The 20,062-nt window shown below is 33.3% G+C and overlaps 1 protein-coding gene across 1 annotated transcript in view; it reads right to left on the reverse strand.

Moving 5' to 3' along the window:
• The window catches only part of LOC149427035 (uncharacterized), an 83,570-nt gene that overhangs the window by 16,177 nt on the left and 47,331 nt on the right, over positions 1-20,062 (reverse strand). Inside the window, exons 2-3 of the mRNA XM_089639661.1 lie at positions 16,931-17,052; positions 8,038-8,146 (exon numbers count right to left, since the gene is read on the reverse strand). Of these exons, the coding sequence (XP_089495787.1) occupies positions 8,038-8,146; positions 16,931-17,052 (231 nt within the window). The remainder of the gene's footprint in view (positions 1-8,037; positions 8,147-16,930; positions 17,053-20,062) is intronic.

The raw sequence follows: 20,062 nt of genomic DNA on the forward strand, positions 1-20,062 counted from the left end.
CTCCAATACCGCACAAACGTCATCCGGGAAACGGTTCGTGAGACTTGCAGCATAGAACAATATTATGGAATTTAGGAGCCGGCAGAGCAGACGTTGTTACCAAATTAAATGATAAATATCATAAATCCACCGCGCAGCGCTATAAATCTATAATAATTTGACATAATTCAAACGGTGTTCTTCTAGTAGCGCCTGGCGGTGTCAAAAGCCATTAAAGCTGTGCTAGCACGCTCTTCTACCGACTATGATATTGTCAGTTGATAATATCAAATACCCTATAATATTAACAATACCTGCAACTTCTGACCATGGCAACGTGCTACACTAGCGCCTCCCAGCGGCATGAGTTGTGCACGAAGAAAACTTACTGAAATTAACTACTGATTAACTACTGGTAATTTATTGGAAATCTGGTCAAATTAAAATAGGACTGCAGGCCTATAACGAATGAATTGAAAGAGTTCCTTGCAAAGTATCATTCAAAATCGAATGTTTTATGAGGACGGCAGAACACGTATTCATACAAATACTGACATTGATATCAACATACTGATATTGTCGCATTCCGTCATGATATTTATTAGGAAAAGAACACATGTTCTCGATATATTCTGAATGACTAATATTTTACCATGAAGTTGATATGCTGTCAATTTTTAAATATGATTATTTTTCTCCGTGTGCGCCTTGATTTTCTTCATACACATTAAGTCCATTTAAATGTATGTAATAAATTAGAAAACCCGAAAAAAATAGGTAACCTTCGTACGATTTCACCGCTTTTTTATCACACGTTAATTTTTTCAAAGCGGTTACGGTTACTTTGTCGGATCGTTTAGAAATTTCATTAAAATACTCGTGTAATTGTTAGATTTTTTTTAAATTTCTTACTTGTAGATTTCACTTTTAATGTAATCAAGAACATTTCATTTGCTAGTATTTTACGAACTCGTTTTATTTTTCCAACTAAACTGTCAACGTTTTTGGAATCTTGAAAACGACTTGGGGTTTTTTGTTGTTTGTAATTATTACATCCGTAAACTGCACTCACAGAAACTACTTTTTGGCACATTTTTACATATATTTTTTATCAATATCGATCAAAATACAAATTAGAAAACATAAAACACCACCACCAAGTACTAAATTAATTCAATTAGTCGGCATTGAAAGTAATGTCAAAGTCAATATGCTACACTAGCGCCTACAGCGGCCAGCGTTGTTGATGTTACCACTATTTCACTAGAGTTGAACGTTATTAATATAATAGGGCAGGTGTGGCGAACCTAGGGCACGCGTGCCCGAGGTGGCACGTTTGATCATTTGGATGGCACACTAACGATTTCCAAGTTCAATTTTTTTTTTTTTTTTTTTTTTATTGCACTCACTGAAAGAGAAATAGATCTTTCCAAAATGTATCAGTAAAGACGGATGGCGCTCGCAGTATGACTGGAGAGGAAAATGGTTTTGTCAATTTATTTACTGAACGTGTTGGACATTCCATTCTGGGTTTTCATTGCATTATACACCAGCAAGTTTTATGCGCAAAGCACGGATTTAAGTCACTGGAAGATGTTATGATTCTTGTAACAAAATTGATCAATTTGATATCTGCACGCGGATTAAACAAACGAAAATTTTTAGAATTGTTAAATGAAGTAAACTCAGTATATAAGGGCTTACTTATGTACAACAATGTACGATGGTTAAGTCGTGGAAAAGTTCTTCAAAGATTCGTTGAGGGTTTGGAAGAAGTTGGGCTTTTTTTAATAAATGAGAATCTCATTGAAAAATATAATGAGTTACTAGACCTCGAATGGCTTTCAAAATTAATGTTTTTTACTGATTTGTGCTTACATTTAAATGAATTAAATTGCAAGGCGTTAACAAAACAATTATTGTTATGTTTGATTTAATCAAAGCATTTCAAGCTAAATTACAATTTTTTGATTGTGACGTTGTATCTAACACCTTCAAATATTTCCCAAATACAAAAAAACTTTTTGCAGAAGAAAAGCCAGATCAAATCAAATTAACACAAGAATTTTCTGTAGTTATTCAATCGATAATCAACGAGTTTTCTTCAAGATTCAAACAATTCAGGAGATTTGAAAAGATATCAAAATTTATTTTATATCCAGATACACTATCAGCAGATGACCTCAATTTGGAGATTTTCGAGTGGCTAAATCTAGAAGATTTTGAAATACAATTTATCGAATTCCAATCTAGTTCGCTATGGAAACAAAAATTTGTTGATTTGAGAAATGATTTGGAAATAATTGAAAGCGATCGATTAACGAACATAAATAATAAAAATGCAGAAGAAGAAATAATGAAAACTTGGAAAGCCATTCCAGAAATCTTTAGCGATTTAAAAAAACTAGCGAGAGCAATATTATCAATTTTCGCTTGTGAGTCATTATTTTCAATTTTTAAGTCATTTTTTAAGCTTATGAATAAAATTTTAAAAAAACTTTTTTATTTTATCTATTTGGTTAATTTTTTTTTACAGCTTGGGCACGCCACACAATGTAGAAATAATATTTGAGGATTTTTGGCACGCGGGCCCAAAAAGGTTCGCCACACCTGTTATAGGGCATTTATTAATATAGACTTTCAAAAGTTATGTTCAAAAGTTTCGATAGTGCCATTGACATAAATACAAAGTAGCGTTATGTTGAAACTAATCGTACAAAAAATACGACACGTTCCTGTTTCTAGATTTAAATCGAATAAAGAAACGCACGGGAAAAGAATAGCCCCAACGAATTTGTGTGAATGAATAAAATGGCTACAAATAACATCATACATAGCAAAATGAACGGAACGCATTAGAAAGAGATTGCCTTTCAAATAAAATGTGTACGGGTGAAACGACTATATTATTATGAACGCCCTTCGTTTTTCTTACCTCCTCGCGACACCAAAGCGTCCCACTGACGGGCGAGCGTGTCCGCGGCAAACATGACGTTACAGGCGAGGGACGAGCATTTTTGTATCGACGTCTTACTCAGACTGCTTGCTGCGAACATGCTTGCACGTTAGTGGGCCGCTTTTACCCTCATTCTTGGCTACCAGATGATCGAGCAGAGAAGTAAAATACGACGTACTGTCACTAAGTTGTCCTTCATACTCTTATGTGTTTCTGCGTTCGCTGTCTCACTTTATTTTATTCGAAAAGCATTTGAGCGACGAGTTTGTGGCAGGCAGCCGGTGAGAGCTTGCTTGATTGACGTGCGATGCTAAACGCCAGTTTGTCCACTGGACCCAGTTCAGTGCGACCGCGCGCGTTGTCTCAGTAACGTATCTTCCCTTTTAATTCGTCTTAGGATAATACCCATCATTATTTCATTTTCATAATAGTGCGAGCAATCAATGACCTGCTTTGATTTAAAGTAAAAACATTTAGCTGCTGTTACGATTTAAGTCTGCGTACCTTATTGGGAAATTTTAAAATTGAACTAATTAAAAGTACAACAATAAAATGATCGAGGCACGTTTGGTCATATCTTCAGAAAGTGTGTTTAATTCGGTGTTGTAAATTGATTGGTGAACGGAATTTTCGGACGACAAACGTTTCGTGTTTTTGACCGGCGAATTATTTACGACCTGAGAAAATTAGTTAGGCTGTGATCGAAAAGCGCAAGAATTTCGATTTTAGTGAGATCGATAATTTAAATCAAATGATAATTTTTGACGATATTTGATTAAAAATGATAATTCGGAATTGCTGAAAAACATTTTTTAATCATTGATAGACAGATTTCCTGTTTTCAGTCTTACTGGTTTGCAACAAACATGAATAATTGTATGCTTATACGAATGTACAATGTACATACTTACTTTATATTTGAAACTTTGCTATATTTACAATATCAGGTGTCATTATTTGGATTTGATGTTAATCTTATTAGTAGTATTTGATATTTATTTTTTGTATTATGATATAATTATGCTATTATCCATTATTATTTTACACTTACATACATAAATTGTCAATTTCCTCTGTAAAAGCCCAAAGGCTCGTTAATGAATAATAAATAATATAGATAAAAATTTTAGTCTCAACATTTCGAAAAACGGGTTAATTTTACTTATTTTAAATTAATTCCTCGGGCTAATTTGTTCGGTTTTGGGAACAAACAGCTATTACATGTAAAGTCAATTTGTTCGCTTTAGGGAACAGCTCATATGGTTTCATAGAAGTCGTTGTGTAACCCTTACCGTTAAGTTAGAAATATGAACTAAACGGTGTTATGAAGAGATAACACCAAGTTAACCACAGAATAATTAAATTCTGCCCTCCTATGAAACTAAAGGTTCCGAACATAATTTGAGAAAATGTTATGAAACTTTGTGAATTTTTTTTAATTAATTATTTATTACATGAAACGACAAAAAAGTGATGTGGGAGTAATGTTTACAATACATTTTTACGATAAAATATGATTTTTTACTATTAGCAATTTTAGTTTAGCGTTTAGACAAAAAAACGTAAGGCGAGCCATTTTTAAAAATCTTTTATTTTGATTAGAAAATATGAATATTTCAATAATTATTTATTTTTACTTATAAAATTCAAAAATATTTAATTTATTTTGATTTTATTGAGAAGCGGAAATACACACAAATTCTGCGACTATCTGAAAAAAAAGAAATATAACGGTCAATATGCCAGAGGCCTGAAGAGTAAAGCATTTTCTGTTTCTGAAATATAGCGACACAAATTCCAAAAGAATGATGATTGGACTAAACATACATCCAGGCGATATTACATTATCTTTGAACTGTTAAGTGGTTACTTTTCTAAAATGAAATTCCCTTATAAATTAGTCATATATTTTTACAATATTTGTTCACTAACCTAATTCAAATCTAAAGGGCGGTATGTGATATCTATTTGGAAAATATTATACACGTAATGAGCAAACATGGATAGGTTTCCTACTAGCACAAAATATATTGGCCAATCAAACAATACCCAAACAGAATTAATACGTAATTGCGAAGACATTGTTTTGTTACCTTCAAATAATGTTTCCCACCGTCATAAATACACGAAAATACCTTGAGCTTGAGTCGGCTACTCTTGCATTATGTAATTATTATTGCTATATGATGTTACGATACGTATCTACGAAAATCCTTAATTAATAAGTCGGTATACACATTATTTTCCTGTAACATTGACCCAAAAGTTGAGAAAACTGCCACAAAAATTATGAAATTTTACGATGATAATGAACGTCGTTTATTCAATTGTAATAACACTTTTAACGTAATAACCAATAACAACAATAGGATACAGTGTAGGTGCCTAATTGTAAATTTAACCAATAAATAATTTTATAAAGCATGTTCCATTAGATATTCCAGTTAGTAATACTTATTTGTTATTATACAATATATTTATGAATAATTTAATACGACATTCATGAATTTTATGCAACTCCCGGTCTGATATTTATCTGGAAAGTTGTGAGTACTCAAGAGGTTTAGTATTATAAATCATTGGAGAAGTAGGTAATACTAATAAATCTTAACGAAACACGAAATAGAACAAAACATATAAAATAAAAAAGGACGATCGTAACTGGGAATCGAACCCTGAGACTCGATCGTGGACTCGATCCACTTGGCCATTGTCACCTAATTTTCGATTCAAAGTAACAATATTATCTTCAACTAATTTTCACATATTTTTGGCTGATAGCCTTTTGAATGATTTCAAATTACTAAGGAATTTATTTGTAATCTAGCTCTTAATAGGTTTATCTTCTTAATATTACAGCGACGGGTATAATCTTATAAAGTTATTCCAACAAAAGATGATATTAGAATAATTACGTAGACTGGTATAAATGCTAATAAAATTAGGTACGCAGACGATATATTTGTAGCTTTTAAGAGGAAAATGTTGATGAGGTTTAAGTACGGATTAAGTTAGATAATAGCCAATGAGTGTAAAAAGTCAAGCCTCCATTATTTACAAAGAAAGCAAAGTGATGTTGTCATAAAAATGTTCAATGGGCGTGTTTCAGCCTAACATAATTCTGTACCCACAGCCAGGGCCGGCCCTATGCCGGCGAAATTGGAGAAGTCCGCTCCGGGCGCCGAATTATCAAGGCGCTAATAATATCTAATACATTAAAGTCCTAACACATCGCTCTTGTGATTATTTTTCATCAAACGACGCTACACATAAATACAAATCATCCGATTTGTATTGATCAGTAATCACGATCTAGGCGTCCACAAGGTTTTGACAAGGGGCGTCACTGCCTACAACGTAATTTTTAACGAAGATGTTTAGAGCAGAACGCGACCCAAATTGTATATAACATAACGTGTAATATAACAGTGACAATAACAGACCAGCGCTGTAATGAATTATAGGCCATCCAGCTGTACGACTAACAGACAAGCGCCGTTATGAATTATATGCCATCCAGCTGTACGACTAACAGACAAGCGCTGTTATGAATTATATGCCATCCAGCTGTACGACTAACAGACGAGCGCTGTTATGAATTATATGCCATCCAGCTGTACGAATTCTAAGCCTTGGTTGTAAAATTCCTGAAAGACTCATGAAAGATCTGAAATTCTGACATCTCTGAGCTCCCTGTGTAAATAATAAAAATAAAATACTTGTTTTCCTGATTTCGTACAGAAAAGCAAAAATTACATGGCTCAAGAATTTTTGTGTTGTTATTTAATTTCATAAAATTTAATTTGATGAAGTGTTCTACGATGCAGGTATCAACTATAATTATGAGAAAAAATTGGGCTCTCAGCACGCACAAACGATCATACATACATTACATTCATCTTCCCTTTGTAATATTCGTTTCACCCATCACATCAGCAAGGTGCCAAATCTTTAGTTTCCTGTGTAATGTAGCTCGGGTCATGGATCCTATATATGAACAGATATCACGATCCTGGCAAACTTGACAGAGAATGACACTCTGAACTTGACGCTCATAATTCTCAGAATCGTGTCTCTAACGTCGTGATTCAATAACAGAGAAATAAGTCATGCAATCCGCTGGATTCCCAATCATTATTGTTGTGCAGGGTATTATTCCGAGCCTGCGAATAGGTATCGTATGTATACAAATAATAGTCAGTGCTGTTGCCATGCTGATATTTGGTTTTAACCCATTGAAAATAAATAGTAGCCCAACTTTGTACGAAGCGTGAAGTAATTTAACGCTTTCTGTGCATGCAAATATGAAAAATGAAACATATGTTAGTAGAGTGAAGTGCCAATTTCATTTATTTAGCAATTTGTGAGAAACTGGTTCTGAAGTTATAATAGTAGATTTTATAATACTTATTGTGTTATTTCTTTTAAATTCACTTTGAGGAGAGCGGAGTAACTTCACGGAATCGCTTCGTGCGACAGGCCATTTTGTCGTAGTATTTCGAGTGGAAATTCATAATTCGATTGTATCCACTTTACAATAATATTGTGAAGTTAAGTACCTACTTTGGATTTTAATGTTTGACACACTCTACTCTACTCTACATGTCTTACTGAAGAAGAAAAAATAAATAGGAAATCATTCTTTACGACCTCTGTGAAATACTTTTAAATAATTAAGATTTTAGCATCAAATATCAGTTATTTATATATTGAGTTATGTGAAACATACTGTTAAAACATATTGAATAATTCAGTTGGTATAAGCAAGGTAGTTATCATCTAAAATCTAAATGAGAAAATCTCATGAAATTATCACTTTTTATCAAAAATCAATCATGGAAATATTTTCATAACGTCATTAGCATCGTCTAATCCATTAATTACCATAATAACTATAAAAACAGACAAGACGCCATATTTTTTATCCCATGTTATTCAACTGATCAATAAGAAGAAAACGTTGAAACTCGAGCGGAGCCTGGTGTATAACTAGTATATTTGTATCTACGCACGAATATCAAACACGAATTCAATTTCGAGCAAACAATACAAGTAGCAAAGCGAATATATAATGTAATAAATAATTGAATATTTGGACTTACATTGTTGACTAGGACTCCGCAGTAGTCCGGGGCTCCGTGGGGCGCCAGCAGGTTGATACCGAGCTGCAAGAAGTTGCTGCCATTGCCATTGGCCATGCAGGGCGGTGTTCTGGAAAAACACGACATTATTTAACATCGGATTATATCTGAGCTTTTTTGCTTAGAGCATGTTTTACTATATTTGGTCCCTAATGAACATTTGTGCATTTTCCCGGAATTAATGTCTAATTTTGATATAAAACAGGAAATGGCTGATATTATTGTTTTTCTTGTAAACAGGTTTTCTTAGGAGCGTCAATTTTTTATAAATAATAAAAACATTTTTCTTCATTTTATAATGGGGAGAGAAAAGTACAATCCCACACATCCCATAGACATAGAGAGTATAAGTCATAGACTAAATTAGAAGTACATACATAAAGATGGGAGTGAAATATTTTTGAAAAAAAAATGTTCCTTTTCTCCACATATTTTTTTTCATTCTTCCAATATAAAAAAAAAATTCCCAAAGAAATTTCCAAAAGACATATTCCTGTTTTTGTATCATAAAATCTAGGCATATATTTTAGCATTGATATCAATGTTTTGTTAATTTTTGTATATATGTTAAGTTTTAGTGCACATTTTGGCATTTTGACAGTGCAAGTAATCCGATGTTTATACAATATATTATAACTAATTTATTTATTTTACATACACATTTAGTTTATTTATCTTAAGTGAAAATCCTATTTTAGAAATTTTTTATTGTTACAATTTATCTTTAAACATATATGATAATTTGGGCCTCGCTGGTTAGTTTGCTCGAGCTAAGGCCCCCATTCAGATATACCGATTATAGCTCCGTTGTAATCTTTCCCATTTTCTCAGCGATGAAATAGAATAGTATGGAAAGAGATGTCACAAGGAAGCTTTTAGCGACAAGATAATAGTCAAATATGATTTAAGATTTTCACGGCCAAAAGTATTTTTGTTATTTGTTTTTGGGGTTTTATGCCGTGTTGCGCTAACTCCTTCTTTAGCCAACGTTTAACACATCTGCCCTGATGATGGACACTGCAATGCTGTCCGAAACGTTGGCTAAAGAAGGAGTTAGCGCAACACGGCATAAAACCCCAAAAACAAATAACAAGATAATAGTCGCTCTGTCAGAAGGCTGTGGGAATTTGACATCCATAATTTAAGGAACGCACTGAGATTACAGGAAACCCTTTCCCGGGATGGAAGGGGAAAGAGGATATAAAACTTGGCTATAGCATGGCTTAAGCAATTTTAAGCGAGGTTTAGTGACTAAATGGTTCTAATTGAAACAAAGATCTAAATTATGTTGATTAATAATAAAATATGCACCTTTGTTCTGTAAGGCACTCATTGAAACAAAATTTAAACTAGTTTATTTATATTATGCCACGGATACTAAGAAACGAAACCACAAAGGGTTTTCAATTGGGTGGAGACAGGAGGTTGTTCCCGGGGCAAGAACAGATAATTATATCTGGTAATAATAATATTGCGGAAGAGATATTTAATACGATAGCGCAAATAATAGGAATCACGAGCTCTATAAAGATTACCTTAATAACGAAACTCGAGATAAATAAACTGAAACGGAATACGTGTTGGAAGAAAGATATGGTTGAGATCATAAACTTTCGATTATTTAGTACTTACAGCATTATTCCTTGCTATTTTGTATTTACTATCCATACAGGTGCAGCCATCACACAAAAGTAACAAGAAACAATCATTTAGAACTTCTCTTTCAATAAACTTAATTTTTTATGGAATTATTGTCCACAGGTCACGACGCTCTCTGCGTCCTGCCCTACTAGTTTTTTTGTGTGTTAGAAACGTGCTCGAAAATGTAAAATTAGAGTGAATTTAGGAGAAGAAGCTAGAGAAAAGCGGCATTTGCAACCTTTTGCCCAGTTTCATAAAATTGTTAATACATCGTTATTTAAAACTAGTTTGAAAAACCTTATTTTTACTTTCGATTCTATCGGTACGGAGAAATACATTCAAACGTGTCCTCTTTAAAATTATTGGCCTGCACACTTGTTATCCCTTTTTTGCTTATAACAATAAATAGGCATAAGAAAGACATAAGGCTGTTACTCAGTGACTTTTTTTAAGGACACTAACGGCGCGAATACATTTGCGAGCCGAAATGTGAGACGAGCCTCGAATTATGGAAACGAATCATCAGCAAACGCCGCTTGCGGTTGCTTCGTTGCTTTCCCATAATTCGAGGCTCGGCTCGCATTCCCGCTCGCAAATGTATACGCAGCATAATAATTATGAGACCTATACACTCATACATTCGCCAACATTTAACAAGGGCGTGCAGTGCATAGAGGCTGTAAAACTGTGTATTCCAATCAATTAAATTTCCTTCCTCTATGTGCCGCATGCCCTGTCAATTTTATGTAGGTACACTTATAGCATTTGCAGCATTGTTATCAGGAGAAACTACATCGTCATAAAATATATCATTTTATTTTAATTACGTACCTATGCGGACACAGTCGTTTTCTATCTATAATCATATTTCTGTCGATTGTACTTACAAAATACCGACAACCCATGAATCCACGAATCTGCATTTGAATTTTCACAGCACGTCAGTTTATGACATTATTATGTAAATACCAGTTTTCGTTAATCATACTGCAGACATTGTAAGTAATCAGTTATTGAATATCCTTTCACGGCACACAAAAGGAGTTTATTATTAATATTAGTATTATATATAAATATTACATACATTCAAGTAACTTCACTGATATTAGAAGAACAGTTTCCATTCAGTTCAAATACAGGCATAGACACGGATCGGAAAAGATAAGATGCTACACAGGAAATTGCAAAACGGCCTGTGGATCGATACGTGCCTGGAAACCACATAGTAAATCTCCCGCTTCCTGGGCTGTCCCTGGAAATGCCATAGACAAGGAAAAAACATGGAAACCTTTGCTGTACCGTATAACTACAATACCGGGGTTAGTTTTTACACAAACCAGATTAATACTTACTATTTCCTTATTCTCACATGCGAGTTTAATTATAAAGGCTTGATTAGAACGAACTAATGATTCCAAGTCTCTAGAGTCCTAATATTAACCCTTTGGGTTTATTTGTTCGCTTTTGGGAACAACTCAAATGGTCTCACAGAAATCGTTTGTAATTTCCTTACTATTGTAGTGAGAAATATGATCTAAACGGTGTTAGAAAGAAAGAACACCATGCTTTATATTCAAATATAAGTTAAATAGAAGAATTGAATTGTGCACCTTTATGAAACCAAAGGTACCAACAGCAATTTAAATAAAACTTATAACACTTTATACTATATTTTTTTTAATTGAAACGACAAAAGGTGAGGATACTATGACGTTTTTAATAGAATAAGTGTTTTTTTATCATATTTTTTTGTCATGACTAATTTTAGTTACAAAAAACGTAAAGTGAGCCATATTTTTTTTTTTGCAGACAAAATGTATATTTAAAAAAAATGTCTTTATTTCTTTTTATTTATTTGTTAGGACATATACAGTACAATTAGATACAATTAGATATTTTTAGTTATAATAGCCCAGCTACACTAATCGCGAAGTTGATCGAAGTTGACCGAATACGATAGTGTGGGCACGAACTTCACTTCGCTTCGGGCAACTTCGCTTCGCTTCGCCCGACTTCCGAGTGTTGTCGGTAAATGCGCCCGAGTCAAAGGACTCGAAGCATTACTCGCGAAGTTGCACGAGTGTGTGGGCACGCACTTCGAACTTTGGCTAACTTCGTCGAGGACTTCGTCGAAGCGTCGAAGCGAGTAGTGTAGCTGACACTTTACATAGTTGTAGTACCTATTACGTATGTCCATAAAATAACATTACGTAATTTCGCCTGAGATTGTTATAAAAGGAAGGAAGTGTGTGGATAATAATAAAAATAATAAATGAATTGAAAACAAGAATTAAAATAAGCTCACGAATTGTAATTGACTGTTAATAAATAGTAGTTTTGAAAAACGATTTGAAAATATTTTTGAAATATGTCATGCTAAGAAATTTAATAAGTTAGTTTTGTATGTTAGAAAGGAATCATGAAAGATGTCTAAATGTAGTAATTTTTCGTAATGGGTGTATGTTGTGATTGCGCGAGTAATAACTGAATTGTTTGCTGCATTGGTATTGTTGGCTTCAATATGAAATAGTGTAGTGTGCCTGGTACGCCTCGTTGGAACATTTAAACCAATGACGGATAGCAATTCGGGACTATCTATTTTATTATTTAGCAGATTATGTAGAAACAACAGGTCTGACAATGTGCGTCTTTTTTGTAAAGTTATCATATTATTTGTAGTATTGTTGTACTTCTTGAATAAATGTTTCGAAAATTTATTCTGTATACTTTCTACTATATCTATGTATACCTTATATTGAGGAAGCATACTCCAGTGGACTTCTGACCAATGAACAAAACAACATTTTCAGAGTCTTAGCACTTTTGAAAACTTTGGATATTCTTAATAAGAAACCTAGCATTCTGTAGGATTTTGAAATAATGTGTTCAATGTGCTTGTCAAAAATTAATTTGCTATCTAAGTAAACACCTAGATCTTTACACGTAGACATAGGTTGTAAAGGTTTGTTATTCAAGTTGTATGGATTTTTTTTATTTTTTTTTTTATTTCTAGTAAATGTAATCGAGTGACACTTAGATATGTTTAAGGACAATAAATTTGATTCACAATATATGCACAAATTATCAAGATCGCTTTGCAATTCCATACAATCGGATAAACACTGTATAGCTTTATAAATTTTCATGTCATCCGCGTATAAAACAAAGTAACTATTTTTAAAGCAAACGTAAATGTCATTTATATAAATATTAAATAAGAGTGGTCCAAGATGCGACCCCTGGGGCACACCTGAGACGATTTCCGCTAAGCAAGATGCAAAACCATTGACAACCGTAATTTGGTGTCGATTATTGACGTATGATGCGATCCATCTATAGAGGTCACCGTGAATTCCTGGACCTAATAACTTTTGTAAAAGAATATAATGATTAACACGGTCAAATGCTTTAGAATAATCCGTATAAATGGCATCTACCTGGCATCGCATATCCATTTGAGCATGAAGAAAATTTGTAAATAATGCAAGGTTTGAAAAGTTTTGGAGCGATTTTTCATGAAGCCGTGTTGATTATTTAAGAGTGAGGGTGACCTCACTCTTAAATAATAGTAGAATATAATTGATCGTAAACAATTTTTTCCAATACTTTACTTAGTATTGGTAATTTGGATATAGGTCGATAGTTCGAGACATCATTTTTACTGCCATTTTTATATATTGGGGTAATCAAGGCTGTTTTCCACTTGTCGGGAAATGTTCCTTCAGATAGCGATAGTTTGAAAATAACAAAAATGGGGGGTGTCAATTGTTTACTACAATAATTTATGAAGATCCCTGGAAGTTGATCATCCCCTGGCCCCTTTTTGATATCAATGGACTTAAGGTATTTGAATGTGATGTCTTCATTGATCTCGATTGAGTTGATTATGCTATTTGAATTAGAGCAAAGACTGGCATTGCTTGTATGTGCAGGTTGAGCATTCGAAAATACAGATCCAAAATACTCAGAAAATAAGTTGGCTACTCCTATACTGTCATTAGCAGTTTTTTCACCGTAATTCATATGATCAGGGATGGCAGGAGATTTTCTTTGAGAATTGACGTAGGAACATATTTTTTTAACATTATGCTGTATACCGGATTCTATTGTAGAAATGTAGGTTTTGTAAGCTGCTGAAGCGACTGTTTTTTGCCTTTTGCGAAGCAATGAAAATGAAAGATAATCAAGGGGGTTCCGATAACGTTCAGAAAGAATCCATTTATTTTGATTTTATTTAAAAAATATATTGTTTTTTATTTATTTTATAGAAAAAAAAAAAAAAAAACTGGCAGAATATATCTGAGGCCTGAGGAGTTAAAAAAATAGTGATAGCGCCATATAACTGGATTACGTTCATTCCGTAAATAATTATAATTAGAAAAAAGAACATTAATTACAGAAGGTAAATAGCGGTTTCGACGCTATTAATGAACCGCGTTATAATAACACTTTTTCAATTGGCTCGGTAATATTCTCTGGAAAAGATTTTGTATCTAAAAACTTAAAGTGCATGCCTACTATTAAAAAAAACAGGTTTGGTGAAATAATCTAGATAAATCTCTATTTTATGTGCCTACTAAGGTTTTATTTAAAATTTCGCGTTAATTTTTAAATTTACTACCATTTCCGTTTGAATACTTCACACTTAATATTATTAAAGTATCATCAACGATGATTTGAGATTTTTACGGCCAAAGGTATTATAGTGATTTATTGTTGGGGTATTATGCCGTGTCACACATCAAATCTGACCTGATTATGGACACTATAATTGAGCTCGAAACGTTGACTACAGGAGGTAGCGCAACACGGCGTAATACCCCGAAAATATAACACTATATCGACGCCAGAAAGGTAAAAATGCATAATTTAGTAAAAAAAATTGTTAACCATACAGTATGTTAGGAATATAGTTGTGAATGAGGAATAATTGGAGCAGGTGGATGAGTTTGTGTAATTAGGGAGTATGTTAACGAGAGATGGGAAGGCTGACAGAGATATTGAAAGAAGGGTAAATGCAAGTAACTCCATTAATGGAGGACTGAAAGCAGTTGGCGCTAGCAAAAAAATGTTCAAAGAAGCAAAGGTAGCAGTCCACAATGGAGTGCTGGTACCTACCCTGATGTACGGAAGTGAGGCATGGAACTGGCATAAAAAGGATGAAAGTAGACTGAATGCTGTAGAAATGAGATCCATGAGGCGTACGTGTGATAAAACCATGTATGATCGTGTGAGAAATGTGGAAATCCGTAAAGAGTGCAAGGTTGATGTAAGCATAATGAATAAAATCAAGAAAGGGCCTCTTAGATGGTTTGGGCATGTAGAGCGAATGAACGAAGAAAGGAGTGTAAGGAGAATGTACGATGCAAATTTGAATGGTAGCAGAAGTCGGGGACGCCCGAGGAAGACATGGCACGACCAAGTGAATCAAATACTTGAGACGGGCCACGTTAAGAGTCGGAATAATAGTTATGTTAGGAATTTTGTCTGGTCAAAACTGTATGTTTAACTATTTTTTTACTAAATTATCGCTTACGCCCTATTGCCTCTCCGGCAACGATATATTAAACGATGTTATGTTTAGAAAAATTTCCATAGGTCTATAAAAAATCTGATGAACTTATTAACATATTTCGTTAAAAATCAACCTATCTCAAATAAAATCAGTGATACTTTTCCATCTTTCTAAATCACTTCGACGCCGTTATAATCAGTTATAATGGGAGATAATGACAGCCATGAGCGCAGGTCATTTCCAAGAATAAAAAGTAATTATGCCCGATAGCACTAATATAAGTTGACGATGTGTGATGAGCAACGAATTAAGTAAGTATTTATTGAGTGATAATTTCAAATCGAAACCCTAATGAACCTCCACGAATTACTTACCCCCTAGCGTAATCGGAATATATGTGTATTGGTGAAATAAAGTCTTAGATATACTGTGTATCAAAAACCCAAAAAATGGGATAATTTTTAAAGCGTCGTTTTTGCGAAAAATCACCTCAAGGGTGAAATTTTTTAAGAGTTGCTAGGCTCTAATTAATTGCATTATTTTCAAACAGATTCAGAAGTAGTAAAGAGTAGTATTACATCTTTACTTATTATATGGCAAGTAGGCATATATTTTTACAGGGAAGTTTGGATGTTGAATTAAAAGCAGCATTCTCCCAGGAGTTCAAATGCAAGCCGTCATCCCAAATTATAGTCACTATTATGGCACGAATATAATATTTAAGAGTCGAAACGCGAGCCAACCATCGAATTATGGGAATGGAACGAAACAACAGCAAATGGCGCGAAACGCCGCTTGCGGTTGATTCGTTCCTTTCCATAATTCAAATTCAAATGTACACGCAGCATTAGAGTCAGTATAGTTTTATTTTTGTATTATTGACCAAACTCATTTCCCTCTCCCTCTTCTATCTTACACTGTTAGTCTGTTATTGATTTAATATGTTTTTGTATAACCCTTATGAATCAGGATGAACCTAAACCGGTTATTAAAAACAATGTTATTTCATTCTAATTATTACAAATCACAATTTGTTGCTTTCGTTTTCAAACTTGATGATTGCCTTCGGAATGCGAAAAATGTATTATGTTACTTGTGTAAATAAACATATCGAGTGGAATCGTATTTGGTTTTGATTTGTAATAATAATAAATGAAATTATGATTCTTCAAATTGATTCACGAGTTAATGCTTTAGAACTCGTAATGCAATCCACAGGTCAAACATTATTTTGAAATCAGGAGGGGCCTGGCATTTTATGAGGGATATAAAATACTTATAAGAGACTTAACAAAAGCGCGCACGAAATCTGTTAACTCCCAGTTACGCCCTTAAACGCATACTGGTAAAATTAGTCTAAAATACAAAAATTATATAATCATTTAGGATTATCAAAAAACACTGTAAAACGCATACAGCGACGGCTTAATTCGTAGAATGCGTAACTTCCATTTATCCAAAATTATTTCTATATATGTATACATATATATATATATATCTATAGCGTCTATAATATTTCGAAGCGATCAAATTTTCAAACCATAATCGCATGATTTTGTATGATTTTGCAGTAATTCGCATTGCATCGCCTTAAAACATCTTTCCCGATCTTCGCAAGCAGTTAAGATGTCTATCTAATATACACATATTTTGATGTAAATTGTAGATGTAATAAATATATATGTATGCTAGTTTTACCTGTAATCTCTGGCTTGGGCGATCCCGCTGAAAGACTGGTTGAAGTTGATGCGGATGGTCATAAAACCCGCTTTGCAGGTGGCTGTCACCACTGGGGAGAAGTCCACCGCCTGTTCCAGACCCTGGGGAACAAACAAACAAAATTGTAGAAATTACAATAATTATTACTCAAGAAAGACAGAACATGGTCGACCATACCAAATACATAAGTAACACATGATCTTGGAGGCCGTGGCAGAATTCGAATTGAACAAATACATAAGTAACACATGAGCTTGGCGGCAGAATTCGAATTGAACAAATTTATAAGCAACACATGAGCTTGGAGGCCGTTGCAGAATTCAAATTAATTAATTCAATTCAATACATTATTTTAAAAGCATTACAAAATTGTTCATTTTAGTATGATTTTCAAAGATAATCGTTTATATTCTATTTTCTTTGGTATTTCTAAAACATTTATTTGTAAAAATATAAATAGTAAGTATATCAACTGTACTAGTAGTAACAGAGCTTGTCTTTTAAAGGCAGGTTCATTGATGCCAAAAATGTCGGTATCCGAATTGATTCTGTTTAACAGCAATATTTCTCTCTGAGAGTGTTCCATATCTAGCAATTTATTGTGCAGTTTGTTTTGTGTCAATGGACTAAATATTTTTTTTAAACTAAACTAAACTCAACAATTTAGATTTCAGGTCAAAAAGGTGAATTTTTGGTATTGAAAAAAATCTTCTACGGAAAAATATATTTGCACAGAAAAAAATCAATGGAATTTTGAAAAAAGTCATATTTCTTTCTTACTTCTACCGTCATGTAGAATCACCTCCCGAAGTTTGTGCACTTTATCCCCGGACACCCTGTATAACACGTTATTCAAAACATCCAAACTGCCATTATTTGTTCCGTTAAAAAATACGACATAACATTTCCCTCTGCCGTTACCGCAGATTTAAGGAATGTGGACAATAATATCTAAAAATATGTGTGAAGTGTCTGAAGAATACTTGGAAGAACAAACAGGGAAACGACTTGATAACGATGGAAAGGCTTTCCAAGTAACTAACCCGTTCAATAAGCGCGCAGGATGGAAAAAAATCGTGATTTAAACATGGGCGGTAGGACGATGTTGAGAGGCTAACACTGAATTTTGTATGTACAAAAGTTAACGGAAACACTAACAGGGCAGAATTATTAACAGGGGTTGGGGTGTCTACCAGAGACGGTCAAGGATCATCAAATGTCGTAACGCCGATAATTATGACATTGTAGTATCTAATTCCTGGGATCTGTTGAACAAATATAGCTAGACTAGTTCACTAGACTAGCTCCAATGGTATCAAGTGCAGGTTTAAATGTTGATAAAACTTCAGTATAATGGAATTGGATTAAATCAGGTTACTGTCAAGAGCATTTCTTTAAGAATACTTTTTCAATTCTTTTTATATCATGTTCTAATTTTTTCAGTTTTCTTTCTTTCCCATTTTGAAGTCAGTTTTAACCGGAGCACTTTATTTCTTTTCTTTTAAGCGTTCAGTCAAAGAGAACAGTATGGTCACGTTTCGATATTTTCCACAAAAACAGCCTAGAATGCTCGAAAGTTCTCAGAACAGTGACGAATGTCTCGTACAAATAACTAGTTATAACACAAATGTGCATTGTACACAAGACTTTTTATTAGATAATATGACGGGAAATGTGAGTCATTCCTAGCCTAAGGCGAAATAATCTTACCTGCAGATAATTTTTGTTTCAAAGAAATGGTTCGACGAAATTCGTAAAATTAAAATAAAAACAAGTCAAGTTGAATCAATAATTACGCTGGTACAAAATCATATAGCAAGTTCACATTAATATCATATTAAATGCTTGGGCAATTAGAATGTTATAGCTACTAATATCAGAAGGGATATTATAGTTTAACTGAAGTGACCAGCGAGGTAAGTATGTTTTTCTGTATCTGTTTGTAAACAATAAGTATGTTTTCTGAATCTGTTTGTAAATAATAAAATTAGATAGAGCCTAGAACTAAAAAAATGTACAACGCCCTTGTGGCGATTTGTCACAACGGAGCTTTACAAATCATCAAATGTTATTATGTATTCTTTCAAGATTAAATAAACCCTTATTACTTCGTTGATTCTGCCTCTCGGAAGACTATTAACTAAATAACGAACTTTCGATCGAAAGTTATATTTTTATTACAGATTTTTAATAAATCGATCGTTTCGTGCAAAATGTTAAAAAATATTAATTCATGGTGGAATTTAACCATTATGAAATATTGAACCAATTTTAAATTAGCTCAACCGTATTTATTTTTTTATTGTTATCAGGATTAATTTGTAGAACTTCATTTATTTATTTTTTTGTAAAAAGTTTTGTCCGTTTTTCAGTGTGATAATGGCTTCAGAAAGCGAAACAGCTATCACGCGTTATAATAATTACACAGTAGAACTTTTTTGAAACATAAACATTTTTTGTTTATTACATAACAATATTTTATACACATAAAAGAAATACTTAAAACAATTTTAAACCTAACTACAAAAGGGAAAAAAATTTAAATTGTTTCAATTTATCATCGAAATGTATTATTATTGAATACTTTTAATATTTACAAAACGCATGAAATGATTTATTTTTCGAAATAAATCAATGCCATGAATTTATTTTTATTTTTTTTATTGCCGGCAACCCGGGCGTTTATTAGAATAACATAATCATAATTACAAACATAAAAGTAACCCGCCTCACTAGAAGATTTCTAAATTATTTATAATGATTTCTAATTACATTTTAAGAAACCCAATAGTAAAGTTGGCAATACTTGGGGACCCAGTATTGACATTTAATAGATTAATATTCAAATAAGCCTTCCTTCTAGTTAGCTCAGCGTTCTGCCTACAACTCCTGCCAAAATCTCGTAACATGTTGTGATCAAATTATGCTAATCGAAGGTTCGGTTCGAGATATTCGGTGACTTAATAATATTTAATGTCGCAGTGGTGTGTTGACTTTGGACCCGTGAGTGCTTTTCGATGTTGGCATTTGATTCTGAAGCTGTTAAATGTATAAACCTGATTTGGAGAAAGGCCACTAAAATCTGAAGCGAGCGATACAAGATGAAGAATG

This window comes from Hesperophylax consimilis, chromosome 1 (assembly GCF_061612785.1).
Source record: "Hesperophylax consimilis isolate HC1 chromosome 1, BYU_Hcon_1.0, whole genome shotgun sequence".
Taxonomy (NCBI): Eukaryota; Metazoa; Arthropoda; class Insecta; order Trichoptera; family Limnephilidae; genus Hesperophylax; species Hesperophylax consimilis.